This window comes from Mixophyes fleayi, chromosome 4 (assembly GCF_038048845.1).
Source record: "Mixophyes fleayi isolate aMixFle1 chromosome 4, aMixFle1.hap1, whole genome shotgun sequence".
Classification (NCBI taxonomy): Eukaryota; Metazoa; Chordata; class Amphibia; order Anura; family Limnodynastidae; genus Mixophyes; species Mixophyes fleayi.
The window spans coordinates 41391204-41416856 of NC_134405.1; the positions used below are offsets into that span (position 1 = coordinate 41391204).

General features: G+C 45.5%; 1 protein-coding gene and 1 long non-coding RNA gene across 4 annotated transcripts in view; both read left to right on the plus strand.

Moving 5' to 3' along the window:
* The window catches only part of KANK2 (KN motif and ankyrin repeat domains 2), a 59008-nt gene extending 34229 nt beyond the window's left edge, over nt 1-24779 (plus strand). For 2 of the 3 annotated variants that reach the window (XM_075206758.1, XM_075206760.1), the window contains exons 3-14: nt 5579-5662; nt 5823-6072; nt 6223-7406; nt 7783-7896; nt 8329-8410; nt 8546-8764; nt 9338-9425; nt 9888-10107; nt 11460-11602; nt 12906-13106; nt 15084-15176; nt 23785-24779. In XM_075206758.1, coding sequence (XP_075062859.1) covers nt 5623-5662; nt 5823-6072; nt 6223-7406; nt 7783-7896; nt 8329-8410; nt 8546-8764; nt 9338-9425; nt 9888-10107; nt 11460-11602; nt 12906-13106; nt 15084-15176; nt 23785-23841 — 2691 coding nt within the window. In that variant the 5' untranslated portion in view covers nt 5579-5622 and the 3' untranslated portion in view covers nt 23842-24779. The remainder of the gene's footprint in view (nt 1-5578; nt 5663-5822; nt 6073-6222; nt 7407-7782; nt 7897-8328; nt 8411-8545; nt 8765-9337; nt 9426-9887; nt 10108-11459; nt 11603-12905; nt 13107-15083; nt 15177-23784) is intronic. The other variant, XM_075206761.1, reaches the window with a different exon arrangement.
* On the plus strand, nt 15183-20769 carry LOC142151280 (uncharacterized). Its single transcript, XR_012691169.1, has 3 exons — nt 15183-15420; nt 15478-16888; nt 16980-20769. It is a non-coding gene; the product is annotated as an uncharacterized LOC142151280 (long non-coding RNA).
* Nucleotides 24780-25653: the final 874 nt, after the last annotated feature.

A 25653-nucleotide genomic window follows, 5' to 3' on the forward strand; every position in this document is an offset into this window, starting at 1 on the left:
TCAAAGGCAAGAATTTGGATGAGATACACATTGATCTGGATGGTAAATCTTGTGTCCGATGTAGCTTTTGACTGTTACCTCAGTCATTTACATGTCTGCTTCTTTTCTGAAACGATCCAGCTACAGAGCGACATGTCGAAAGATGAACAATCCCCCGAGACAGGGGGACAAGTGGTCAAGCATTTCGTCGACACTTCCACATCAGAAGAGAGCCAGTGTAGGGACCAGTGCTCAGCCAAGGCTTCCACAGGTCGGTGTAGCACACAGTTTCGTTAGGCAAAAGCACTTTGCCTTCTCTGTGTTTCGCATTGTGGTAATGGACCACTTTACTTCCTTTCAGGTTGTAGAGAAGTGAGGAGAAAAACTTGAGACAGAGAGGAGGTCCAGGCTGTGGAGAAGCAGATGATGAAATTTATCCAAACTTGCCGGGTGCCCAGCAAACGTGTTCCGTGGCTCATGGCTGAACCATCCATACTGAAAGACCGGAATGGGACGGGGGTGACATTTTACATAAAGAATCGCATAACAGCTTTAAAGAGGGATCAAACTTGTTGAAATCATACGCAGTGGTTGGACAGGGCTGTAACCTCCAGGGCTAGGAGTCGGTGTATACAGGCATGCGGATGTCCTCAGACAGCCAAAATACATGGACCTTTCTCCACCATTGTCATTATTATTATTATTATTATTATTATTATTATTATTATTAATTTATGTATGTGGGAATGTGGTCATCCTCAGATGGTCAAAATACGTGAAACTTTCCCCACCATGCAGTCCGTGTCGGTACTTTAAGCAAAGTCATGTGGTAACAAACCGCTCCTATGTGCCATGTTCCAGACATGGGTCCTCAGGACGCAATAAAAACAAGTGTGTGTGTATGTGTGTGTGTGTTACGGAATTTAAATTGTAAGCACCAGTGCTAACACGATGAATAAAGGATAATAAATAATGCAATTTCCCTATAGCACTGCTTGTCAGAATGCATTTTACATCATCATCATCATCATCAACATTTATTTATATAGCGCCAGCAAATTCCGTAGCGCTTTACAATTGGGAACAAATATTAATAAGACAATACTGGGTAATACATACAGACAGAGAGGTAAGAGAACCCTGCTCGCAAGCTTACTGCTATATTCTAGTAACAGAACTGTGTTGGGGGAGGTGTGGGGTATCCTCTAGGCACAGTGTATTGTGACTTTATAAACTGCATCATACATCAGCCCAGTAGAGTTCGTTCTGCTTGCAGTTAACCTACCCCCCCCCTGAAGAGGGAAGGAATGGGGAGAGGAGGGGGCACAGCTGCACACAGTGCGGGATGTTGTGGCTTGGAGCTAGGAAACAGAGAGCCTGCTGTCACTGTGATCTGGGGAACCTCTGTGACAGGGACAAGCACGGCACAATAAGTGTGTGTCTGTGAGGGCAGGACAGCATGAAACAAGCCTGTGGGGGAGAATAGAATGAGAGATCGGGGGGAGAGGAGAGAGGGAAGGAGAAGTGTCTGAGAGAAGGAGGACGCGCCATGAGCTAGTGGAACAACATGAAACAGCGAGGGGCAGATAAGGCGGCAGAATGCGTGAGAGATAAAATGAGATACAGGACAGTCATTTAGATGTTGGAGGAAATTGGGAGGAAGAAAAGAACGAGGGAGACTCAGAAGAAAGGGGAAATTGTATAAAGAAAGAGTGGAAAAGAAGAGGGAATGTTGGAGAAGGAATAACAGAGGCAAATATGAGTGAAACCAGGATGGCAAACAGATAAGGGTATAAAAAGGAATAAGGAGAAGGGGGCAGGAATAGAGAAAGGGTGGGTATGAAAGAAGAGAGAAGGAGACAACTGAGGAGAAGGAGAGATGCCAGAAAAGCGAAGAGGGGATTAGAGGAGAAAGGTGTAAACAAATGAAGAACATGTGTCAGAGAATGGGTGGACATAGAAATGACGAAAGGACAGAAAGGGGAACAGGAATGAAGAGAAGAGAGGGATGGGGGACAGGGGTGAGTAGGGGAGAGAGATGGGGACAGGGGTGAGAGGGAGAGAGAGATGGGGGACAGGGGTGAGAAGGGGAGAGAGATGGGGGACAGGGGTGAGTAGGAAAGAGAGATGGGGGACAGGGGTGAGTAGGGGAGAGGGATGGGGGACAGGGGTGAGTAGGGGAGAGAGATGGGGAACAGGAATGAAGAGAAGAGATAGATGGGGGACAGGGGTGAGTAGGAAAGAGAGATGGGGGACAGGGGTGAGTAGGGGAGAGAGATGGGGGACAGGGGTGAGTAGGGGAGAGAGATGGGAACAGGGGTGAGTAGGGGAGAGAAATGGGGGACAGGGGTGATACGGGGAGAGAGATGGGGGACAGGGGTGATACGGGGAGAGAGATGGGGGACAGGGGTGAGAAGGGGAGAGAGATGGGGGACAGGGGTGAGAAGGGGAGAGAGATGGGGACAGGGGTGAGAAGGGGAGACAGATGGGGACAGGGGTGAGACGGGGGACGGGGGACAGGGGTGAGAAGGAGAGAGAGATGGGGGACTAGGGTGAGAAGCGGAGAGAGTGGGGGACAAGGGTGGACGGGTGAACAGAGGTTGAGGGGTAAGATTGGAGAGGGGACATAAGTAGAAGGACAGAGAGAGGCTACATGAATGAAACCAGGGGATACAGAGAAGGGTGTAAGGACAGAACAGGGATATTTATGAGGGAAAACTGATAAGAGAGAACGCGTGACAGAGCCTGTACTGTACATATGGTAAATACAGAGCACATGATGAGGAGACAATGACGGGATTCTGAGAGAGGAGAACAGTTAGTAGAAAGAGAAAAAAGATTACAAGAGAAAAGAAAGCAGAAATCCAGAGAGGCCTGAGTAATATAAGAGGCTGCAGGTGAGTTCACGCTTGCCAAGACAGCAGGTGGTCAGTACTGCCTCCCCTATAAGCTGAGGGACTCGCACCCCTGCATGCTATGGTGGAAGTGCGGGGGGGGGTTCCGTGCATCAGCAAGTGGGACTGTAAATTAGGTACAATGGTGGTTGTGCTTCGGGGAGGGGTCCTCTCTGAGCTAGGCCTTGTGAAAGGACATACCCTCAAATGTTCTCTAGGTTTGGCCATCATTATTCAATTATTGCCCAATTTAATTAAAAGATGTGACCTTTTTGCCACCCATGAAGGAAAAAGAATGGAGCATAGAGACCAAGGGCCTGATTCATTAAGGCAAGCAAATGCCGATATGTGCCATATTGTACCTACAATCGTTCTCTATACGATCAGAACCGGACTATACGCAAGTGAACACAGCAACGTCCAATTCATCTTTAAGGGACCCTTACTATGATTTCAGGGGCGGGGTGGGGAAAGGGCGTATGCACGTAGTCAATGTACAGTAAGGGTCGCCAAGCTCGAACGCATGTAGCAGCGTCCACAGGTACAGGTTTATCTGTTGTATGGCTGGCAGCAGTTACAGGTCTGGTGTAAGTGTCAATTTACTAGTAATGGCGGCTGTGCATGCTTCAACGTGGTTACCGTGCCTTAAAATGCATGTTTACTGTTGTTCCTGATTGCAGACATTAATAAAATACATTTATTAGAATTATTATATGAAAAAACAAAGCAAAACCCAAAATGTTTTGTCATAAATTAGTATATTATTAACAGGTGACATTATTTGAATAGTTTTTTTTTCTTTTCTGTGCATCCTTTTGGGACTTTATATTCAACATATGTATTGGACGTATCCTGCAGTGTCATGTCTGTTAATGCAGACCCGTATTCTTCAACAGACTTATATGTACATCAGCTCCTTGTTGAATAAGACGTGCGTATGACTAATGTATGTGCGTTTTTAAAAAAAATAAAAATGCACAATACATTATTTGCCTTAATGAATCTGGGCCCTAGTGAGGAGAAAGGATGGAATAGAACTGTTCACTGATGAAAGAGGAAGACATGTCGAGATAGTGTGAGGAGAAAGAATGGGATAGCGAGATTCATTAATGGGTGGGGTGGAAAGAATCAGTTGAGAAAGAGGGTGGGAGGGACAGACCCCATGTCACATAGCTCCCTCCTGTCTGTGTCACCCTGTGGTGTGAGGGACAGACTCCATGTCACATAGCTCCCTCCTGTCTGTGTCACCCTGTGGTGGGAGGGACAGACTCCATGTCACATAGCTCCCTCCTGTCTGTGTCACCCTGTGGTGGGAGGGAAAGACTCCACGTCACATAGCTCCCTCCTGTCTGTGTCACACTGTGGTGGGAGGGACAGACTCCATGTCACATAGCTCCCTCCTGTCTGTGTCACCCTGTGGTGGGAGGGACAGACTCCATGTCACATAGCTCCCTCCTGTCTGTGTCACCCTGTGGTGGGAGGGACAGACTCCATGTCACATAGCTCCCTCCTGTCTGTGTCACCCTGTGGTGGGAGGGACAGACTGCACGTCACATAGCTCCCTCCTGTCTGTGTCACCCTGTGGTGGGAGGGACAGACTCCACGTCACATAGCTCCCTCCTGTCTGTGTCACCCTGTGGTGGGAGGGACGGACTCCATGTCACATAGCTCCCTCCTGTCTGTGTCACCCTGTGGTGGGAGGGACAGACTGCACGTCACATAGCTCCCTCCTGTCTGTGTCACCCTGTGGTAGGAGGGACAGACTGCACGTCACATAGCTCCCTCCTGTCTGTGTCACCCTGTGGTGGGAGGGACAGACTCCATGTCACATAGCTCCCTCCTGTCTGTGTCACTCTGTGGTGGGAGGGACAGACTGCACGTCACATAGCTCCCTCCTGTCTGTGTCACCCTGTGGTGGGAGGGACAGACTCCACGTCACATAGCTCCCTCCTGTCTGTGTCACCCTGTGGTGGGAGGGACAGACTCCACGTCACATAGCTCCCTCCTGTCTGTGTCACCCTGTGGTGGGAGGGACAGACTCCACGTCACACAGCTCCCTCCTGTCTGTGTCACCCTGTGGTGGGAGGGACAGACTCCATGTCACATAGCTCCCTCCTGTCTGTGTCACCCTGTGGTAGGAGGGACAGACTGCACGTCACATAGCTCCCTCCTGTCTGTGTCACCCTGTGGTGGGAGGGACAGACTCCATGTCACATAGCTCCCTCCTGTCTGTGTCACCCTGTGGTGGGAGGGACAGACTCCATGTCACATAGCTCCCTCCTGTCTGTGTCACCCTGTGGTGGGAGGGACAGACTCCATGTTACATAGCTCCCCTTGTCTGTGTTTCAGATTGTGAGACAGATTCTATCTGGTTCCATTAGGGTCACTGATAAAGTGCAGTACCAGACTTGCTATGGAGAGCTTATGCATGGGAGCGACTGCTCGCACTTTGGGGAAGTGGTAAACCCATAGAGAAGTCCTTCCTACCATTAGATAGGAATAATACACTTGATACTCCCATGCACACACTGTAGGCAGCCCTCTTACTGAGAGATACCATCACCTGCTGCCATTCTGTGATAAGTGGGGTGTTCGTGCATTGACATCATTCAGGTACATTACATCACAATGTTGGTCTTCTATTGGTAAATGACACCCGTGATTGATAGAGCTCCCCTCCAATGTGCACTTCTTTCCTCTTACAGATCACACCCTGCCCTAATTCTTTTAGGCCCAAAAGATTGGAGACATGATGGCACAAGTTCTACACATGGAGACTCACTTTTCAGGTACTAATTGCACAATATATATTTCAGATGTCTTGTAGTAATTTGTGTAATAGTGAGGCTGATTGCGTGAATAGAGGGGGTTACATTATGTATAATTATGTGTACCAATCCTTGATGGGGAAAAATAATGGTCACATTTTCCTTTTGCTTACTTATCCAGGTAAACCTGTCCCCAATTCTTTGTCTGCTATAAAAACCCCTGAGGCTCCATATTCAGTGGAGACACCATACGGCTATCGTTTGGACTTGGACTTCCTGAAATACGTTGATGACATAGAAAAAGGGCACACTATCAAACGAGTGCCGGTCAACCGTAGATCTCGTTATGGATCCTTGCCCCGGGGTCCCGGTTACACTGGATCATGGTGGACATCTACAGAGTCTCTCTGCTCCAACGCAAGTAATGACAGGTACTGAGTATCTTCGATACATTACTGTCAAAAGTCGGTGGACCCATCCACTTCCGGCTTGCCATTTTTTTTAAGGTCACTACATTAAGGTAGAAGAGGATTGAGGTCCAGATAATCACGTTGGTCTGATTTCCCTTTCTTTTATTGCAGTCGTCATTCATCTTATTCCTATTGTGGAAGAGGCTTTTACCCAGCATATGAAGTAAAGAGTGGACCTCAAACTTCAAACAGCTTCAATCCCAGGGTGGAGAGAACTCTGCTGGATGCTAGTAAGAAGCTAGAAGCTGGACAGTCTCGTCCACTCAGCCTTGGATGCAGGTCCACCAGCTCTATCTCTACTCCATCTCTCTCTCGTCTACCCTCCTCATCGTCCTGTCAGCAACTAGCTTCTTTTACTCCACTAAGTTCTGGGATGTCTACTCCAGTATCTCCAACCCCGGTCCATCTTCAGCATGTACGAGAGCAGATGGCTGTGGCACTGAAGAGATTGCGTCAGCTGGAAGAACAAGTCAAAATGATTCCTGTACTTCAGGTGAAGATTTCGGTGCTCCAGGAGGAAAAACGCCAGCTCAGTGTCCAGCTTAAGAGCCAGAAATATCTAGGTCATCCAGGAGGAAACACTAAGGGCAAGACAAGAGGAGAACTGTACATCGAAATTCCAGAGGAAGAGTCCAAGGATGGAAAATATGAAGTTGGAATTAGAGAAGATGGAAAAGTAGGATGTGATGGGACTGAAAGAGAAGACAGGAAAGAGCCTGAAGTCCAGAAGGAACATTCCAAAACAGAATGTGCTGCATCCAATGGGAGGCCTGCTAAGAAATTCTGCAGTGTTGGTGTCTGGGTGAGAGAAGTGGACCTCATTCCTGTTCCAGTTAGACAGCCAGAGGCTGACAGACAAAAGCTTCTGGTCCAAGCACTATCGGCCAAAATTACAGTATTGGAACGGCAGCTTGGCCGAGCAATGACAGAGGTTCAGAATGCCAACCGAAAACTGGAGGAAGCTGAGAGAGCAACACGAAGTGATGAAGCTGTGAGGAAAGAGAAAAGCGAAGACGTGAGGGCGGATGCAGTGAAGGTTGCGAGGGTGGAGAGAGGAAGTGAGGTGGTCTCCAGCACTGAAGTTGGACCCGGGGTCCACCCACAGAGGGCACGAAACTTGGAAGGCAGAGGAGTAGGATTAGTTAAAACTAGAGAAGGAGATGAGACGAAAGTCTACAAGAGCAGGGAGGTGATGGAGAAACCATTCCTTACTTCAGCTGGGCCCTTAGTCCATGTACATGTAGTCAAGAAAATCAGCATCACTGGACAGAGCACCAAGGACGGAGAGAAGAAAGGTGACTAAATTTATTTGTGCGTGGAGAACATTTTGTAAAATTACCTCAAAAGGAGAAAAATCCCTAGTTTAGCTTTTGACATCTATCAGTGGCAGTTTGAAAACAAGACAGGTTGCTTTGTAGAGGCTTCCATATGATTGTTTGTGAGATGCTCACAACCAGCCATATGCCATCTTATGGCAGTAGATACCACCTCCTCATTTCAAGCCCGCACTGATAGCTTTCATATTCAATATCGGCAACAGAGGTTGTAAACACCTCAACAAACGTCTCTCACACCTTCACTAATATTACAATTTATTCCTTGTGACATCTGTGCAAATTTAAACTGACTTTTCTGGCGTCAGGTGCTGTAAATGTCTCTTAACTTTTGCAGGGTTTGATGTTGAGAATAAAAGAGAGGACCAGTCTCTAATGGTCGCCCAAAATATTCAGAGAGCTGATACCAATGTGGCAGACTCCACGGCCAGGAGAGAAGGAGATAGCGCAGGTACAGGATCTGTGTACTATAGTGTTACTTTATTATTAGTCAACAAAATAATCTGTTCTAGTACCTAACCCAGGAAGGTACAACCAGTGTTATATTATTGTAATAGTGATAGGTAAGACCAGTGTAATATTACCTCTAATGTACCCACCATTGCCCAGTAGTTTTTGCTCACCGCCATGTACTCTTAGCTCTGGCCATTTTAAGGTACAAAAATTACCTGCTCTTGCAAATGACTCCATCTTGTGCGGTATTATCTCTGTAAATGTAAAAACATTACTAACGATACAATTCAGGGAATACCTAAGCGATGCGGATCTCCATTTTATTGTAGACATAAATGACACCCGTGTCCGTCTCTCTCGTGTCTTCGTTAAATAATCTGTTTATAACAAGGGCTAAGAAGGTCATTTTTCCGATTCTGCTGTTTTTCAGGCTTCTTTGTGAAATCCACAAAAAGAATTCCACAGGATGAACAAGACACGAAACCTTCGCAGTTTTCCAGTGTTAATGGAGAGTGAGTGTCATTGCAGTAATTCAGTGGTCAATTTACTTATCATTCTCTACGATCCCAATTACTGTCTCCCACTGTCTCCCTTATATCATTCACATCTTACTTCAGTAACATGGCTGCCATAACTTCCCCATTTAGAATGGATTCTGCTTCGTCAGAGGATTCTGGGACTATGGAAAATCCGTCTGACAGCGAGAGCACAGAGAGTGAATATCATGAGGCCAGCGAGGGTCTAGCATTCACCCCGACTGAGTTCCAACCCCAGCTTGCATCAGGCAGCCAGCCCAAAGACACAGAGAGGAACAAACCCAATGAGACTCCGACGGTCAGCTCATCGCCTACGAGTCCGGCCCCCAGGTAACCCGTCCTGCTGCCTAACAACTCAATCCAAACATTAGAAGTATCCCACGTAAGGCCGGAAGATTAAATTTTGTCATTCCAGTGCAATTTTATAAAGTGTAATGGAGTACTTCCTCCATCATCACAAGAAACGAAGACACAGCCTACAGCTCTTACACAGTTAATGGCTAAATGGGACAAAGACACAAATAGCGAAGCACACCATCTTAGTTATTCCCTTTAAACTTCTTGTGACATTGCTGGCCACATCTCAGTGTGTGAATACATCTGTGCAGAGCGTTCCAGTTAGCTATGAGACTGCAAGCCAGTCACTCAGCATGATGCTCCTGCACTGCTTAAGAGTGATGCAAGATAGAGACATTCTCCCTCTTAAACATCTTTTTGTAGATGGAAATAATTAGTTGGAAGTCATGCCATACAACATGCCGTCTGGTTATCCTTCACAATCGCCCGATCGGTGTGATATGTACACACAATGCAGTGGTTGGTCAGTTTGGTGATATATGACGTATGGATGTAATACACCGTTCTACCCTCTTAACACGCTGCATCCCCGTTCTTTCTATACAGGGTGGAGCTTAGCAATGTACTGATTTCTGGCTGTGTGGCTCTACAGAAATCTCTAGATGACCCTGCTGCTCTTACAGATACAGAGAAGGTAAGGAGAATGCGTTAAACCAGGCCTAGGCAACTAAAGACACTCTAGCTGCTGCAGAACTACAAGTCCCAGCAAGCAAGATGTTTCCTAAACAGAAGGATCTATTGGCTGGTATGCTGGGACTTGTATCAAGTAAAGTAAGTTCCACAAGAGCAGTGTGTACCTAATGGTAACTGGGATGAAATTGAAGAGCCTTTCCATGCATTCCTACCCCACTGCCGTGTCCTCACCCCAAATAGCATTTCACACTGCGTCAGCCACTGTCGATAGCAGCTGACGTGGTCATGTTTGCATAAGACGTCCTTCCACCGGCGAAAGCAGGCTCTTCAATGCTAGCATATTCAGGTACCGTTAGCTACACTCTGTTAGAGAATGCATCTAGCTAACAATACAGTTGTGAGCAAGCCATACCTTCAGACACTGCCTGTAATTCAAATGTGACAGTGGTGGGTTTGTGTTCAGGTGACAGCCCGGGCCGCAGTTATGCAGGAGTGGATGAAAATCTTGCGTCAGAAGGAGGTGGATCCGGCCATCATCCGCCACCATTTAAACGTCTTCCGTGCAATGTCTCCGGGTCTACTGGAAGCCATTGTGAACATGGCTGACACCAAAGGGAACACTGCAGTGCACTATGCTGTGTCCCAATCCAACTTTACTGTGGTCAGGCAGCTTCTGGATACCGGTAAGAACACCCCTATTATTGTGGTGTGCCGTGAATGTGACACTCACTTCCAGGGGGTCTTACTTAAAAGATGATATCACCAAGTATAATCTCCAAATATATTCTTAAACATTGAATATAATTTGAACTTTGTAATATATTGAATTATGCTTCATTGAGGAAATTTTAGGCAATATACTGGTTTGAGCTCTCTTCTCCATCCACTGTTTTGAAAACAAATCAGAAACACTTAAAAACAGGGTACGGTAATCTGAATACCTCGGTTAAAACAACACATACAAACATGGTAGGATAATCTGGCCTCCTTATTACCTAGTTTGCCTAATGGCTGAATCCTGCTCTGCGTCACACAGTGGGTAGGGCTCTGTATAAACAGATGTGTTTTGCAAAAGAGTGTAACAACCTCTTGTATTTATTTATATTGTCTGGAGTGTGACATCATTGTAGTAAATAGCTAGGACATTAAGCCATTGCTTGCCAAGGTAGCACCAGGCATTTGCAGCCAAACTGCCAAAACATAAAGGCCGGACAGAGATCGGACATGAATCAAGTAAAGTTATATAAGGAACAATCCATCCACTATAAAATAAAGGAATATTAGAATTCACCAGTAGTTCTGTGACTTTATAAAGTCATAAGGCCCCGTGCTGAGTGCTAATATGCTTAGAGGTTTTAATTTCTCAAAATAATCAAGTTTCATTGATGGTGCTCTTAATACCCAGGTGCGTTTTATCACCATGATCGCTGTGGATTCCATAACGGAACTCTCACAAAGGGTCATGTGACAGCACGGCTCCCCGAAGTTCTGACTTCACTACTCACTAAATATAAGGATGGATTTTTAAAAAAAATATATTCCAGGGTACTATCTGAGCAGAGATTATATGTTCTCCCCCAGAGTGCTCAGATTTCCTCCCACAGAGAATGATGTCAATGTTTAAACATTCTCTTTAAAGCTCTGTGTGATATGTTGGTGCTATAGAAATCATAGATGTCTACCCACCTGGAATATATGTGAGACTCCCAAATTATGAGCAGACTCTGGAGAGAGTAGGAAGCTCTCTTTACCTTTTGCGAAGTGGGCAGGGACATGACGTGAGAATAGGTTGGAAAAATATTGATAAAGGTTACTAATAATAATAATAATAATTAATAATTATTATAATAATAATATCCCCTTTGCCTTTATTTCTGTTATTTATCTCCTCTATCTTTTGCTTTCCTTTAATGATTTTCATTTCCTCAACCCATGCCCTACTGTACTGTATTCTCCTCCGTCTGTCTCTTCTCTGTTACTTCACACCGTCTTGGTCATCTCCCCTTACCCCTCCTGTGCTTCTCTCTCCCCCCAGGCCTGTGTGATGTTAATAGACAGAATAAGGCCGGCTTCACCCCGCTCATGCTCACAGCCTTGGCAGCTTTCCGCTCCAACGAGGACATAGAGACGGTTACACAGATGCTGCACCTGGGAGACGTCAACTGCAGAGCCAGCCAGGTGCTTACTTACATACCCACTGTCCCTGTTTTCTGGGACTGATCCGGACATGAAACATTTGTCCCATGGGTGAAAAGAAGATTTAATAAGTGTTGCGATGGTATATCTCGGGGCGCTGATAACAGAGGGCATCACTCTATGCATAAAGTATTTTTTTTAATGTTTAAAAGTTTTTAAATATTTTTGTAATGTATTTTGAAACTTTTTTTTTTTTTTTGGGGCAAGTGGAACTGTACACCCAAGTGTGGTCTTCCAGTTCCCCTGCATATGCGCGTATCGCTCATTTGTATTTTTTTGATGACTGGCATTGATGAGGACAATTTATAAAAAAAATTCAGCCATCGTTACATATTGATAAGTGGTATTACATCACATAGGTTACTAAAGGGATACTATACAGTTTTACTTCATTTATAATGTAACCGATTCACATCAATGTAATTATCCAGGTGCAAATCCACAACACAGAGTAGATCTATTAATTATAATCATAGATCATAATCTCCACCTTCACACAGCTTTATTGACTTGTACACGTCCTCCTGCGACTTTCACTAAATACATTTCTTTGTCTTTCAAAGTTCTTGTGGGCTTCTCATCAGCCATCATCATCATCATCATCATCATTTATTTATATTGCGCCACTAATTCCGCAGCGCTGTACAGAGAACTCATTCACATCAGTCCCTGCCCCATTGGAGCTTACAGTCTAAATTCCCTACTATAGACACACACTCACACACAGACAGAGAGGGAGACAGACAGAGAGAGACTAGGGTCAATTTTTGATTGCAGCCAATTAACCTACCAGTATATTTTTGGAGTGTGGGAGGAAACCGGAGCATCCGAAGGAAACCCACGCAAACACAGGGAGAACATACAAACTCCACACAGATAAGGCCATGGTCGGGAATCGAACTCATGACCCCAGTGCTGTGAGGCAGAAGTGCTAAACACTAGGCCACTAGATGCATTACACTGGGATATGACATAAAGATGCTCTATGGGTGCAGTTGTCTTTCACTCAGAGTTGTGTCGTACCCCAGGGAAAATGAAAATGAGCAATTTTGCCCGATGATTTAAGTACATAGCTAAAAATCGCAGTGAGGTAGAGAAATAAATACAATTAGCATAAGTGGCAGGAGGACAAGGGCAAGATGATAATTTAACTGAATCAAGATGGAAAACCAGTTTAAAGGGGAACACCACCCCCTGATACGAAGCTCTGAAATGTAGTTGAGTTACTATACTTACCTGTTCTGTGAATTGAATGAAAACCAATGTCCATCTCTTTTTATTCCAGGCCGGGCAAACGGCTCTAATGCTGGCGGTCAGTCATGGACGGCTGGATGTGGTGCGGGCTCTGCTTCAGTGCGGGGCGGATGTGAACGTGCAGGACCATGACGGCTCCACGGCGCTCATGTGTGCATGTGAACATGGACACGTGGATATTGTCAGCATGCTCTTGGCGGTACCTACCTGCAATGTGGCGCTTACAGATAATGTAAGTAATTATTTATAATGTAATAGAGAGGAGCTGTATAATACACAGATATTACTGGGATCTCCTCCCAGAGGTGTCTGTACTGTGTATAATGTAATAGAGAGGAGATGTATAATACACAGATATTACTGGGATCTCCCCCCAGAGGTGTCTGTACTGTGTATAATGTAATAGAGAGGAGATGTATAATACACAGATATTACTGGGATCTCCCCCAGAGGTGTCTGTACTGTGTATAATGTAATAGAGAGGAGCTGTATAATACACAGATATTACTGGGATCTCCCCCCAGAGGTGTCTGTACTGTGTATAATGTAATAGAGAGGAGCTGTATAATACACAGATATTACTGGGATCTCCCCCAGAGGTGTCTGTACTGTGTATAATGTAATAGAGAGGAGATGTATAATACACAGATATTACTGGGATTTCCCCCTAGAGGTGTCTGTACTGTGTATAATGTAATAGAGAGGAGCTGTATAATACACAGATATTACTGGGATCTCCTCCAGAGGTGTCTGTACTGTGTATAATGTAATAGGGAGGAGCTTTATAATACACAGATATTACTGGGATCTCCCCCAGAGGTGTCTGTACTGTGTATAATGTAATAGAGAGGAGCTGTATAATACACAGATATTACTGGGATCTCCCCCAGAGGTGTCTGTACTGTGTATAATGTAATAGAGAGGAGATGTATAATACACAGATATTACTGGGATTTCCCCCTAGAGGTGTCTGTACTGTGTATAATGTAATAGAGAGGAGCTGTATAATACACAGATATTACTGGGATCTCCCCCAGAGGTGGCTGTACTGTGTATAATGTAATAGAGAGGAGCTGTATAATACACAGATATTACTGGGATCTCCTCCCAGAGGTGTCTATACTGTGTATAATGTAATAGAGAGGAGCTGTGTAATACACAGATATTACTAGGATCTCCCCCCAGAGGTGTCTGTACTGTGTATAATGTAATAGAGAGGAGCTGTATAATACACAGATACTACTGGGATCTCCCCCAGAGGTGTCTGTACTGTGTATAATGTAATAGAGAAGAGCTGTATAATACACAGATATTACTGGGATCTCCCCCAGAGGTGTCTGTACTGTGTATAATGTAATAGAGAGGAGCTGTATAATACACAGATATTACTGGGATCTCCCCCAGAGGTGTCTGTACTGTGTATAATGTAATAGAGAGTAGCTGTATAATACACAGATATTACTGGGATCTCCCCCAGAGGTGTCTGTACTGTGTATAATGTAATAGAGAGGAGCTGTATAATACACAGATATTACTGGGATCTCCCCCCAGAGGTGTCTGTACTGTGTATAATGTAATAGAGAAGAGCTGTATAATACACAGATATTACTGGGATCTCCCCCCAGAGGTGTCTGTACTGTGTATAATGTAATAGAGAGGAGCTGTATAATACACAGATATTACTGGGATCTCCCCCAGAGGTGTCTGTACTGTTTATAATGTAATAGAGAGGAGCTGTATAATACACAGATATTACTGGGATCTCCCCCCAGAGGTGTCTGTACTGTGTATAATGTAATAGAGAGGAGCTGTATAATACACAGATATTACTGGGATCTCCCCCAGAGGTGTCTGTACTGTGTATAATGTAATAGAGAGGAGATGTATAATACACAGATATTACTGGGATCTCCCCCTAGAGGTGTCTGTACTGTGTATAATGTAATAGAGAGGAGCTGTATAATACACAGATATTACTGGGATCTCCCCCAGAGGTGGCTGTACTGTGTATAATGTAATAGAGAGGAGCTGTATAATACACAGATATTACTGGGATCTCCCCCCAGAGGTGTCTGTACTGTGTATACTGTAATAGAGAGGAGCTGTATAATACACAGATATTACTGGGATTTGGGAAATGTAATGAGTTGTACAGACAGTTACTGTAGATAACACTCAGTGTCTCACAACTGTCTTCTATTTGTGACAGGATGGAAGCACCGCTCTATCTATTGCGCTGGAAGCTGGGCAGAATGACATAGCAATGCTTCTATATGCTCATAACACCAAGACCCCCAGCCCTGTAAGTATCAAGACAATAGTACATACAACGGTGGGCTGTTGATAGTGGTGATAGAATGATGGGCAGTGACACAACGATGGGCTGTGTTGATACAGTGTTGGGCAGTGGTACTATGATGGTCATAGGTGATACATTGGAAGACAGTGATACAATGATTGGGAAGTGATACAATGATTGGGCAGTGATACAATGGTGGGCTGTGGTGATACAATTGTGGGCAGTGGTGGTACAATGGTTGGCAGTGGTGATACAGTGGTGGATAGTGGTATGATGGTGGGCAGTGATACAATTGAGGGCAGAGATACAGTGATAGGCAGTGGTGATACAATGATGGGCTGTGGTGATACAATGGTGGGCAGTGGTGATACAGTGGTGGATAGTGGTATGATGGTGGGCAGTGATACAATGATGGACAGAGGTGATACAGTGGAGGACAGTGATACAATGATTGGGAGTAGTGATACAATGGTGGGAAGTTCTGATACAATGATGGGCAGTTCTGACTCAGTGATGGGTGGTGGTGATACAATGGTGGGCAGTGATACAGTGATGGGCAGTGATACAATGATGGGCTGGGGTGATACAATGGTTGGCAGTGATACAATTGAGGGCAGGGATACAGTGATAGGCAGTGGTGATACAATCGTGGGCAGTGGTGATACAATGATTGGCAGTGATACAATGATAGGCAGGGGTGATACAATTGTGTGGCAGCAGGGCTTAATCCAGTAGTCTGACAAGGCAAGGCTTTTGGGGGGGGGGGGGGCATAATAGTGACAGAGTTATAAACTGAAATAAATTTTATAATATAATAGAATGTTCCGCAAAGTAAAAAGAAAACACGCCAGAAAAATTTAATAAGGTTTTAGTCTTGACATATTCCCATGGTAAAGGCTGAAGACATTGAGTAATCCTTGGGCAGACGCTTGAGGATAAGAAAGTTAGAGAGATAAAGTTAGTTGTCTGCCCCCTTCACATCTGCACCCTCAGTAGCGCTGGTTCATGCCTCTCTTCTGCACTTTAGTTCGACTTTTAATGAAAACAACAAATACGTGACAAAGATTGCCGGGACCCTTTTAAAAAGCCAAGTGGAGCCTGAGTTTCGAAAGCAAGGGAACATAAAATTTGAGGGGTTTGGGGTGAAGGAAACCAAATTTTAAATTAAGGACGTGTTTGTTTTTACCTGGCATATTAGCCTGGCGTGGAAAGCGAGGGGTCGATGCGAGCGTATTTCCTAGGGCGACCTGAATCCTTAATCAGGCCCTGGTGGGCAGTGTTACAATGGTGGGCAGTGGTGATACAATGGTGGGCAGTGGTGGATGCGGAAGATGTCCTTATTAAATAGAAGTGCCAACTTGGAAGCAGATGGTAAGCCCCTGAGAGGAATGAAGTGGGCGAATTTAGAAAACCGGTCAACCACCACCCAAATAGAATTATAGCCATGGCTGTTACGGAGATTCGGTATGAAATGCATACTAATGCTGGTCCACGGAGACTCTGGCACAGGAAGGTGAAGGATGAGACCGGAAGGAGATCATCTGGGAGTTTTTTGTCTGGTGCAGACCTCGCAAGCTTGAACGTATTTATAAACGTCAGAGACTAAGGAGGGTCACCAGTAAAGACGGGATAGAAGAGCGACAGTCTTCTTAATGCCCTTGTGCCTGGCAAATTTAGAATTGTGAGCCCATCTCAAAACTTTGGTGCGAAGGTGGGTATCCACAAAGGATCCACCAATAGGGCAGGGCCAGAGCCTCAAAAGGACTAATGATGGGTTTGGATACCAAGGAAGAACTAGATTCAGAGGGGTTGAAGGATCTGGAGAGGGCATCAGTCCTGAGGTTCTTGGTACCCGGACGGAAGGTCAACATTAATTGGATAAAATATAACAAGAAAACCGACACCTGTTTGGCGCTCAACAGGCTGTGGTAGAAAGAACAGCGGCGAGGGATCTGCGGTCCCCCTAAAAAGCATGTAACAGATAACCAAGATTTGCAGCAGTGGACTCTGGACCACATAAACAAAAAATGTGTACTGCGGATAATAAAAAAGTCAGCTAATTTATTAAAATATAACAATATATAAAGAATGCAGTCTCAGAAGTCCATGCCCTATTAGCATATAGCCTGGATATAGCAGCATACACCTTTGATTGTTCGGTGTTATTTCATTTAGAAATTGAGGTGAATTTGCAGCAAAAATAATTATTAGTTAATCCTTCTATTACCATTTGATCAAATGTTCAGTACAACTAAACCATCCAATATATTCAATAATTCAAGTTTTAAATCCCAAAAATGCTGCTTATTTACCAACAAATAATGGACCACTGGACGTGAGATTCCAAAGGCACATAGTCCCCAAATTATACTATATCCTCAGCCGATTCTATAGACTTATTGCAGGGAGTGTATTAAGCAGTTAGTTTAGGCTGCATGTAAAGAGATTACTTACCGGAGTCATGAGATTCATAGTCTTCGTGTGCATTCGGTAATGTTACTCACGGATCACTATGATCCTACAGCAGCTCTATATCTCCTCCTATGTCTCACATAGAAATGTGTATCCTGCGGTCCTTATGTTGTCTGTGCACAGACACAGTAACTCATTTGGTATAGTTCTCAGACCAATCTCTGATGATGGTATAGGTAGAGATTAACACGGCTAAAGTGTAACACTTGTTTGTGGCTCACAGACCTTGCGTCTTTTCAGTAGCTTAGTCCAGGCATCAAAAGGGAGTATAATAAACCAGTCTCTAACATTAACTGGAAAACAGTGACCAGTGTGCTTGCCGGGGATTCAGGCATTGTGCGGACTGTAAATAGGTGAGGTTTTATGATCTGTGAATACAGTGAGGGGAAAACGAGCTCCCTCCAGCAAGTAGCGCCATTCTTCTAGGACGACCTTGATGACTAAGAGTTTGTTATCTCTGATGCTATAATTGGCTTCAGTGGATGAGAATTTCTTGGAAAGGAAACCACAAGGCCTTAACATGCCAGAGGAACTCTTTTGAGAGAAAACAGCCCCTACACCTACCAAAGAGGCATCTAACGCCAAAATAAAGGGCTTATGTTGGTCAGGTTGTCTCAGGACCGGGACAGTGGAGAAGGCTTCTTTTAAGGTCTTGAATGGCAGAACTGCTCCTTGTGGCCAAGACTTAACTTGTCCTCCCTTACGGGTGAGCGAGGTGATGGGAGAAATTAGGTAGAGAAACTTATGATGAATTGCCAGTAGTAGTGGGTGAACCCAATAAATGGTCTGGTGACTTTTTTCCAGACAGGTTGGGCCAGTTACCGAGAGCTTTCAACTTACTTGGGTCCATTTTCAGACCGGTACTGGAGACTAAGTAGCCAAGAAAGGGTACCTGACAGTGTTCGTAAAGGCACTTCTCCAGTTTGCAATACAAATGGTTTTCATGTAGGTGGGAGAGGACCTCCTTAAAATGTGCTCGATGGGAGGGTAAGTCTTGACAGAAGACCGAGATATTATCTAAAGAGATGACCGCAGACTGGTACAGAGGGTCCCGGAAGATCTAATTAACAAATTCTTGGAAGAATTTGTAAACCACGGGAGGTTTACAAAGCCCGAAGGGCATAAGGAGTTACTCGTAATGGCCGTCTCTGGTGTTAAAAGCAGTCTTCCATTCACCCCCTTCCTGGATTCGGATTAGGATTAGATTATAGGCACCTCTGAGGTTCAACTTAGTGAAGATCTGTGCCCCGCGGATATGGTCGAAGAGTTCTGAAATGAGGGTAAGAGGATAGCGTTTTTTACGTTTACCTTACGGTAGTCAATACATGGCCTAAGGGAGCCGTCCTTCATTTTAGCGAAGAAAAACCCTGCGCCGGCAAGAGAAGAAGACGTTCGAATGAAACCCTTGTTTGAGGTTTTCTGAAATATATTCCGACATTGCTTGAGTCTCTGGGAAGAGCAGAGAATACACCTTACCTCTGGGAATACTTTTGCCTGGGACAAGGTCAATAGGGAAATCCCAGGGTCGGTGAGGTGGTAGGACTTCTGAAGCAGCTTTGCTGAAGACATTGAGAAAGTCAGAGTAAACCTCAGGAAGAGCTGCATGATTATTATTATTATTATTATTATTATCATTTATTTGTTAGGCGCCACAAGGTATCCGCAGCGCCGTACATAGTACAAACAGTAAACCATACAGGGTTAAACAGTACAGAACAATAAACACAAAGTATCAGTGCTTCAGAAACTCCGGGACAGACAAATGGAGTAAGGACCGAGCAGAAGAACAGGTGTGGAGACACGAGGGAAGAAGTGCCCTGCTCAAACAAGCTTACATCCTAAGGGAGGGTGGACGAAACAGACACGAGAGGGAGAGGTGATACCAGGGTAGAGAGAGAAGAGCGAGCAGAGTAGATGAGGTAACAGGTGAGTTTTAAGTGCTCGTTTGAAGGAGCACAGTTTGGGAGCGAGAGGGATCCAGTGTAGGGGGGCAGCTCGGGAGAAGTCTTGGATTCTGGAGTGGGAAGTGGTAATGAGAGTGGAAGAGAGACAACATGGCTAGACAAGGAATTGCAGGGATAGAGTATTGTACAGACTTCACGCAGCGTTTCTTGCATAGAGGACCCCAGGAAATAACTTGCGCATGTATCCAGTCAAATTGTAGTGAATGAGCCCTCAGCCAGGGTAGGCAAAAAATTATAGGATTGACGGTTTGCAGGAGCACCAGGCAACTTATCCGTTCAGAGTGGAGGACTCCTACCAACAGCTGGATGGGACTGGTCATGCAGGTAATAGAGCCATTGGAAACTCTGTTTCCGTCCACCATGGTCAGTGACAAAGGCTGCAGTAGGTAGGAAGACGGAGGTCAGAAGCCAGACTAGCAGATATGAAGTTCCCAGTGGATCCCGAGTCCACGAACGCTGATAGTGGTTGAGGTCCTTCAGGAGAAAGATTGGTCACAGGCATGAGAAACTCAGATTCTTTCTGAGAATAGGGAGTAGAGGAGTGGGATCTTAGGTCAATCCCTTGTCATCGTTTAGGAGGGATCCAAATGAGGGAAGGAGCAGTGAAAGCGGTCATGTTCCTGGGTACACTCCCTATGGCGAATGTCCACTTTGATACAGAGGGAGGTCTGGTCAGCTAAGCTGGAAGGTAAGTCACGCAAAGCCAGATCATCTTTTATGCGATCGTTCAGACCTTGCCAGAAGGTAGCAATCAAGGCCTCATTGTTCCAATGGAGTTCTAGCCTGATCGTTGTCGTAGGTCTAAAAGACCGGAGGCGGCAGAGGACACACGGCCTGACTCATCGAATACAGTAGAATTCTGAAGCATGGGGTCTTCCCTTTCACAAACTGGAATGCGCACTCGTTGAGGAAACAACGGCACTTCTTCAGGTCACCATCGTACTTCTCTGGGGATGAAATGCGTAAACCTCTGGCACTGGCAGTACTGGTGGTAGTGGTGGAGACAGAGGAGGTCACAGTCACGGTTGGTGCGACTGGGTGGGTCGATAAGGAGCTTTAAAGGGATATTAAATGAGACATGACCCCTTGGATGCATTGCAGGAGCTGGGCTTGGTTAGACTCCTGCTGATCCACTCTTTGAGTTAGGTGTAACAGGAGCTCTCAGGCGGATGGTACGTCCTGTCCACTCATGGCCAGTGTATACTGTCATGTTAGCAACATTGGAATAGCCATTCACAGTGATGCGCAGAGTCTAACGCACCTCTGGCAAAGGAGTATGGTCTTTGCTGCATGCAGTGCGCTTGTTGCTGTTCCCCGAGTTAGTCACCAGCGCAGTGGTGGAATGGTAAAACGATCCGGGCCAAAGCCAAATGGTAGCGCAGTACACAGGAATAATCAAAACATAAATCAGAAACGAGCCAAAGGTCAGTACCAGGACGGGCTGAGCAGTACCAAACCAAGATCCAAATGAATAGTCTAAGGAACAAGCCCAAAGTCAGGAGCCAAATACAGGAAGCCGAGTGGTGCCAGAGGGTTCCTTAAAAAAGAGGAAGTTAGTCCGATTGGTAGAAGGATGATTCGGCTGACCGCCACAAGGAAGAGAGAGAGAGCGTCCCTTTACCCCTAGCACCGGTGGGCAGTGATACAAAAGTTGGTAGTGCTGATACAATGATGGGCAGTGATACAATGATGGGCAGTGATACAATGGGTGGCAGTGATACAATGATGGGCATTGATACAATGATGGGCAGTGATACAATGATGGGCAGTGATACAATGGGTGGCAGTGATACAATGATGGGCAGTGATACAATGATGGGCAGTGATACAATGATGGGCAGTGATACAATGGGGGCAGTGATACAATGGGGGGCAGTGATACAATGATGGGCAGTGATACAATGATGGGCAGTGATACAATGGGTGGCAGTGATACAATGATGGGCAGTGATACAATGGGGGCAGTGATACAATGGGTGGCAGTGATACAATGATGGGCAGTGATACAATGGGGGCAGTGATACAATGATGGGCAGTGATACAATGGGGGCAGTGATACAATGGGGGGCAGTGATACAATGATGGGCAGTGATACAATGGGGGCAGTGATACAATGGGGGGCAGTGATACAATGATGGGCAGTGATACAATGATGGGCAGTGATACAATGGGTGGCAGTGATACAATGATGGGCAGTGATACAATGATGGGCAGTGATAAAATGGGGGGCAGTGATAAAATGGGGGGCAGTGATACAATGGGAGGCAGTGATACAATGGGGGGCAGTGATACAATGATGGGCAGTGATACAATGATGGGCAGTGATACAATGATGGGCAGTGATACATTATTTGGTAATGATATATTCCTCTCCTGTCAGGCAGCTTTCACTTTTCCTTCTCAGTAATATTGTTTCTGGTATTAAATAATTCTTCTAGACTCTTCGATATCTGTAAAAGGGTCATTACTATCCAAAGACTGAGGCTTAAAAGGGAAATCCACTTTCAGAGAATTCTATTGTCCAGGCAGATTTGTTTCTTTGGTGTCGCTCTTAGATATGATAATGGATCTGCTGTGTATATATAATATCCAATCCTTAGACCTAAGCTTGTCTGTTGTCATATTCAAGGGAAAAAAAATTAAACACCTCGGCTTGAACTGTAAAATTCTCTGAAGGTAGAGATCCCCTTTAACTATCAAAAGATTAAAACCGTTTTGCAGCTGTGCATCCTCTTTGATAGTTCCTCTTTGGAACCAAAAGATGCATGTGTGTTATTTTATAACAGAACTGAGTATCTCTCTTTTTCCATTTGAAATGTTGTGAGCTGTGTGACATTGAGCCTGCCCTTCCCACCACAGGGTGACACAGACAGGAGGGAGCTATGTGATATGGAGTCTGTCCCTTCCCACCAGAGGGTGACACAGACAAGAGGGAGCTATGTGACATGGAGTCTGTCCCTCCCACCACATGGTGACACAGACAGGAGGGAGCTATGTGACATGGAGTCTATCCCTCCCACCACAGGGTGACACAGACAGGAAGGAGCTATGTGACATGGAGTCTGTCCCTCCCACCACAGGGTGACACAGAAGGAGGGAGCTATGTGACATGGAGTCTGTCCCTCCCACCACAGGGTGACACAGACAGGAAGGAGCTATGTGACATGGAGTCTGTCCCTCCCACCACAGGGTGACACAGACAGGAGGGAGCTATGTGACATGGGGTCTGTCCCTCCACCACAGGGTGACACATACAGGAGGGAGCTATGTGACATGGAGTCTGTCCATCCCACCACAGGGTGACACAGACAGGAGGGAGCTATGTGACATGGCGTCTGTCCCTCCCACCACAGGGTGACACAGACAGGAGGGAGCTATGTGACATGGAGTCTGTCCCTCCCACCACAGGGTGACACAGACAGAAGGTAGCTATGTGACGTGGAGTCTGTCCCTCCCACCACAGGGTGACACAGACAAAAGGGAGCTATGTGACATGGAGTCTGTCCATCCCACCACAGGGTGACACAGACAGGAGGGAGCTATGTGACATGGCGTCTGTCCCTCCCACCACAGGGTGACACAGACAGGAGGGAGCTATGTGACATGGAGTCTGTCCCTCCCACCACAGGGTGACACAGACAGGAGGGAGCTATGTGACATGGAGTCTGTCCCTCCCACCACAGGGTGACACAGACAGGAGGGAGCTATGTGACGTGGAGTCTGTCCCTCCCACCACAGGGTGACACAGACAGAAGGGAGCTATGTGACATGGAGTCTGTCCCTCCCACCACAGGGTGACACACACAGGAGGGAGCTATGTGACATGGAGTCTGTCCATCCCACCACAGGGTGACACAGACAGGAGGGAGCTATGTGACGGTGAGTCTGTCCCTCCCACCACAGGGTGACACAGACAGGAGGGAGCTATGTGACATGGAGTCTGTCCCTCCCACCACAGGAGGGAGCTATGTGACATGGACTCTGTCCCTCCCACCACAGGGTGACACAGACAGGAGGGAGCTATGTGACATGGAGTCTGTCCCTCCCACCACAGGAGGGAGCTATGTGACATGGAGTCTGTCCCTCCCACCACAGGGTGACACAGACAGGAGGGAGCTATGTGATATGAAATTTGTTTGTTGAATAGTGACAAAGTTTCTTTCTTTTCGTTTCAGGGAGACGAGAAGAATCTGAACACTCAGAGTGTAAACCCAAGCAATGAATCCCAATAGAAGGAGGATCTTGGGTTACCAGCGTCCACCCTTTGCCTCTCTCTACTGCTCATCTGACCAGGGGTCGGGGGGGATCATTGCCTCTGCATGCCGTCCAGAGCCTTAAGGCTTCCCCTGAAACACTGCACTGCAAAGAACCACTATGCACCCAGCTTCAGCACCATGGAGAGAGGACAGCAGGAGATGGGGAGAGGTGGGTGGGTTGTCGGTGAGTGCAGGAGGGCAGCAGGGAAGTTTAGACTATTGATATGAAGTTTATAGAAGACGTGATTGAGAGAGAAAGCGGAACAGGGGAAGGAAAGTGAGAGATGAATATAATGATCGATCGGGAATGTGGAGAAGTGACCTAGAGACAGTATAAAGATCAGACGGAGAGGCATGTCCCAATAACGTAAGGTGATATAGTGTTTGCACTAGACCCATAACAACCAATCATTAACTAACATTTAACAATATGCAAAGCAGAAAATGAGATCAATTATCTGATTGGCTACAGTGGTTTTAGTCCAGATAAGCACCTATTAGAAATACTAATACACAACCCTCAGCTGAAGTGGATCTAAAGAAAGGAAATGATATGGACACATTGGAATGTTATGAAAGATACTTAGGAAAGTGGAACCGGGAGTGGAAACTTGTATGTCCAGCCTGACAGAAGGAATATTATTAAGATGGAGATAATAGGGTGAGGTACAGGACAGACCCTCTCTAGCATCGCTCCTCTCTCAGTCGCTTCCATACACCAGCCAGTTAAGCTCATTCCATAGGATTCAGCAATAATATTTGTGATTTATTGGTTGTAATAGAGGCACTGCAATATATATATATATATTTTTGTTATCCATACTTATATGTCAGATGGTTCCTTTGACTACTTGTATTTTATGAAGTGTATCACTATATGAATATATGTATATAAATAAATAGATATAAACCTGCATGGTGTCTATCTGTATGTGATGTGCGTTATCCTGGCGCTAGATCTTTATCAGGTCGTCCGTCATAGACACTCGCCCTATTCATGCATTGAATCCATCTAAGTCACGAAAGAACGCAGAGCAAAAAAAAGTATTTATTGTCACCTGCTAATAATTGTCATTAATGACAAAATAATTGAAATAAAAAATTTTAATCAATAAAATACATTTATTAGGATGTTATGAATGTCTACTGTACATAAAATGAATTTTTACAATTGCTCCTACCTGCAAAAACATGTTCTAGCATGTCATCGCCATCACTCGGCACTTACACCTGACCTGTAGCTGGTACAAGTGATACGACAGAAAATCACGTACCTTGGAGATGCCCAAATGCCCAAAACTTGAATTGGACGCTGCTGTGTGTGTGCTCAGGCATGACACACCCTTACTGTACACTGACTACGTGCATAAGCCCAGTCCACTGCCTGTTCCGTCCAGGAAATCATAGGTTGTAGCAGGAGCCCTTTGCGCTCGAAGATGAATTGGACGTTGCTGCGCTCATTGGCGTATGGTTCGATTCTAGGAATGCGCAGTGCAATTTTGAGAAAAATACGTCACGTACCAGCATCTGCGTGACTTAATGAATCAAGCTCTCAGGGGGGTATTCAATTGTTAGCGAGATCCCCGGAAAAACGAGCGCTCGAAAAATATTACCGTTAATACGGTAATATGCGCGTAAATACCGTTAATACGGTAGTTTACTCGCTGAATTTCATCTCGCAGCTCAGGGAGCTGCGAGATGAAATTCAGCGAGTAATTACCGTATTAACGCTAATATTTTTCGAGCGCTCGTTTTCCGGGGATCTCGCTAACAATTGACTACCCCCCT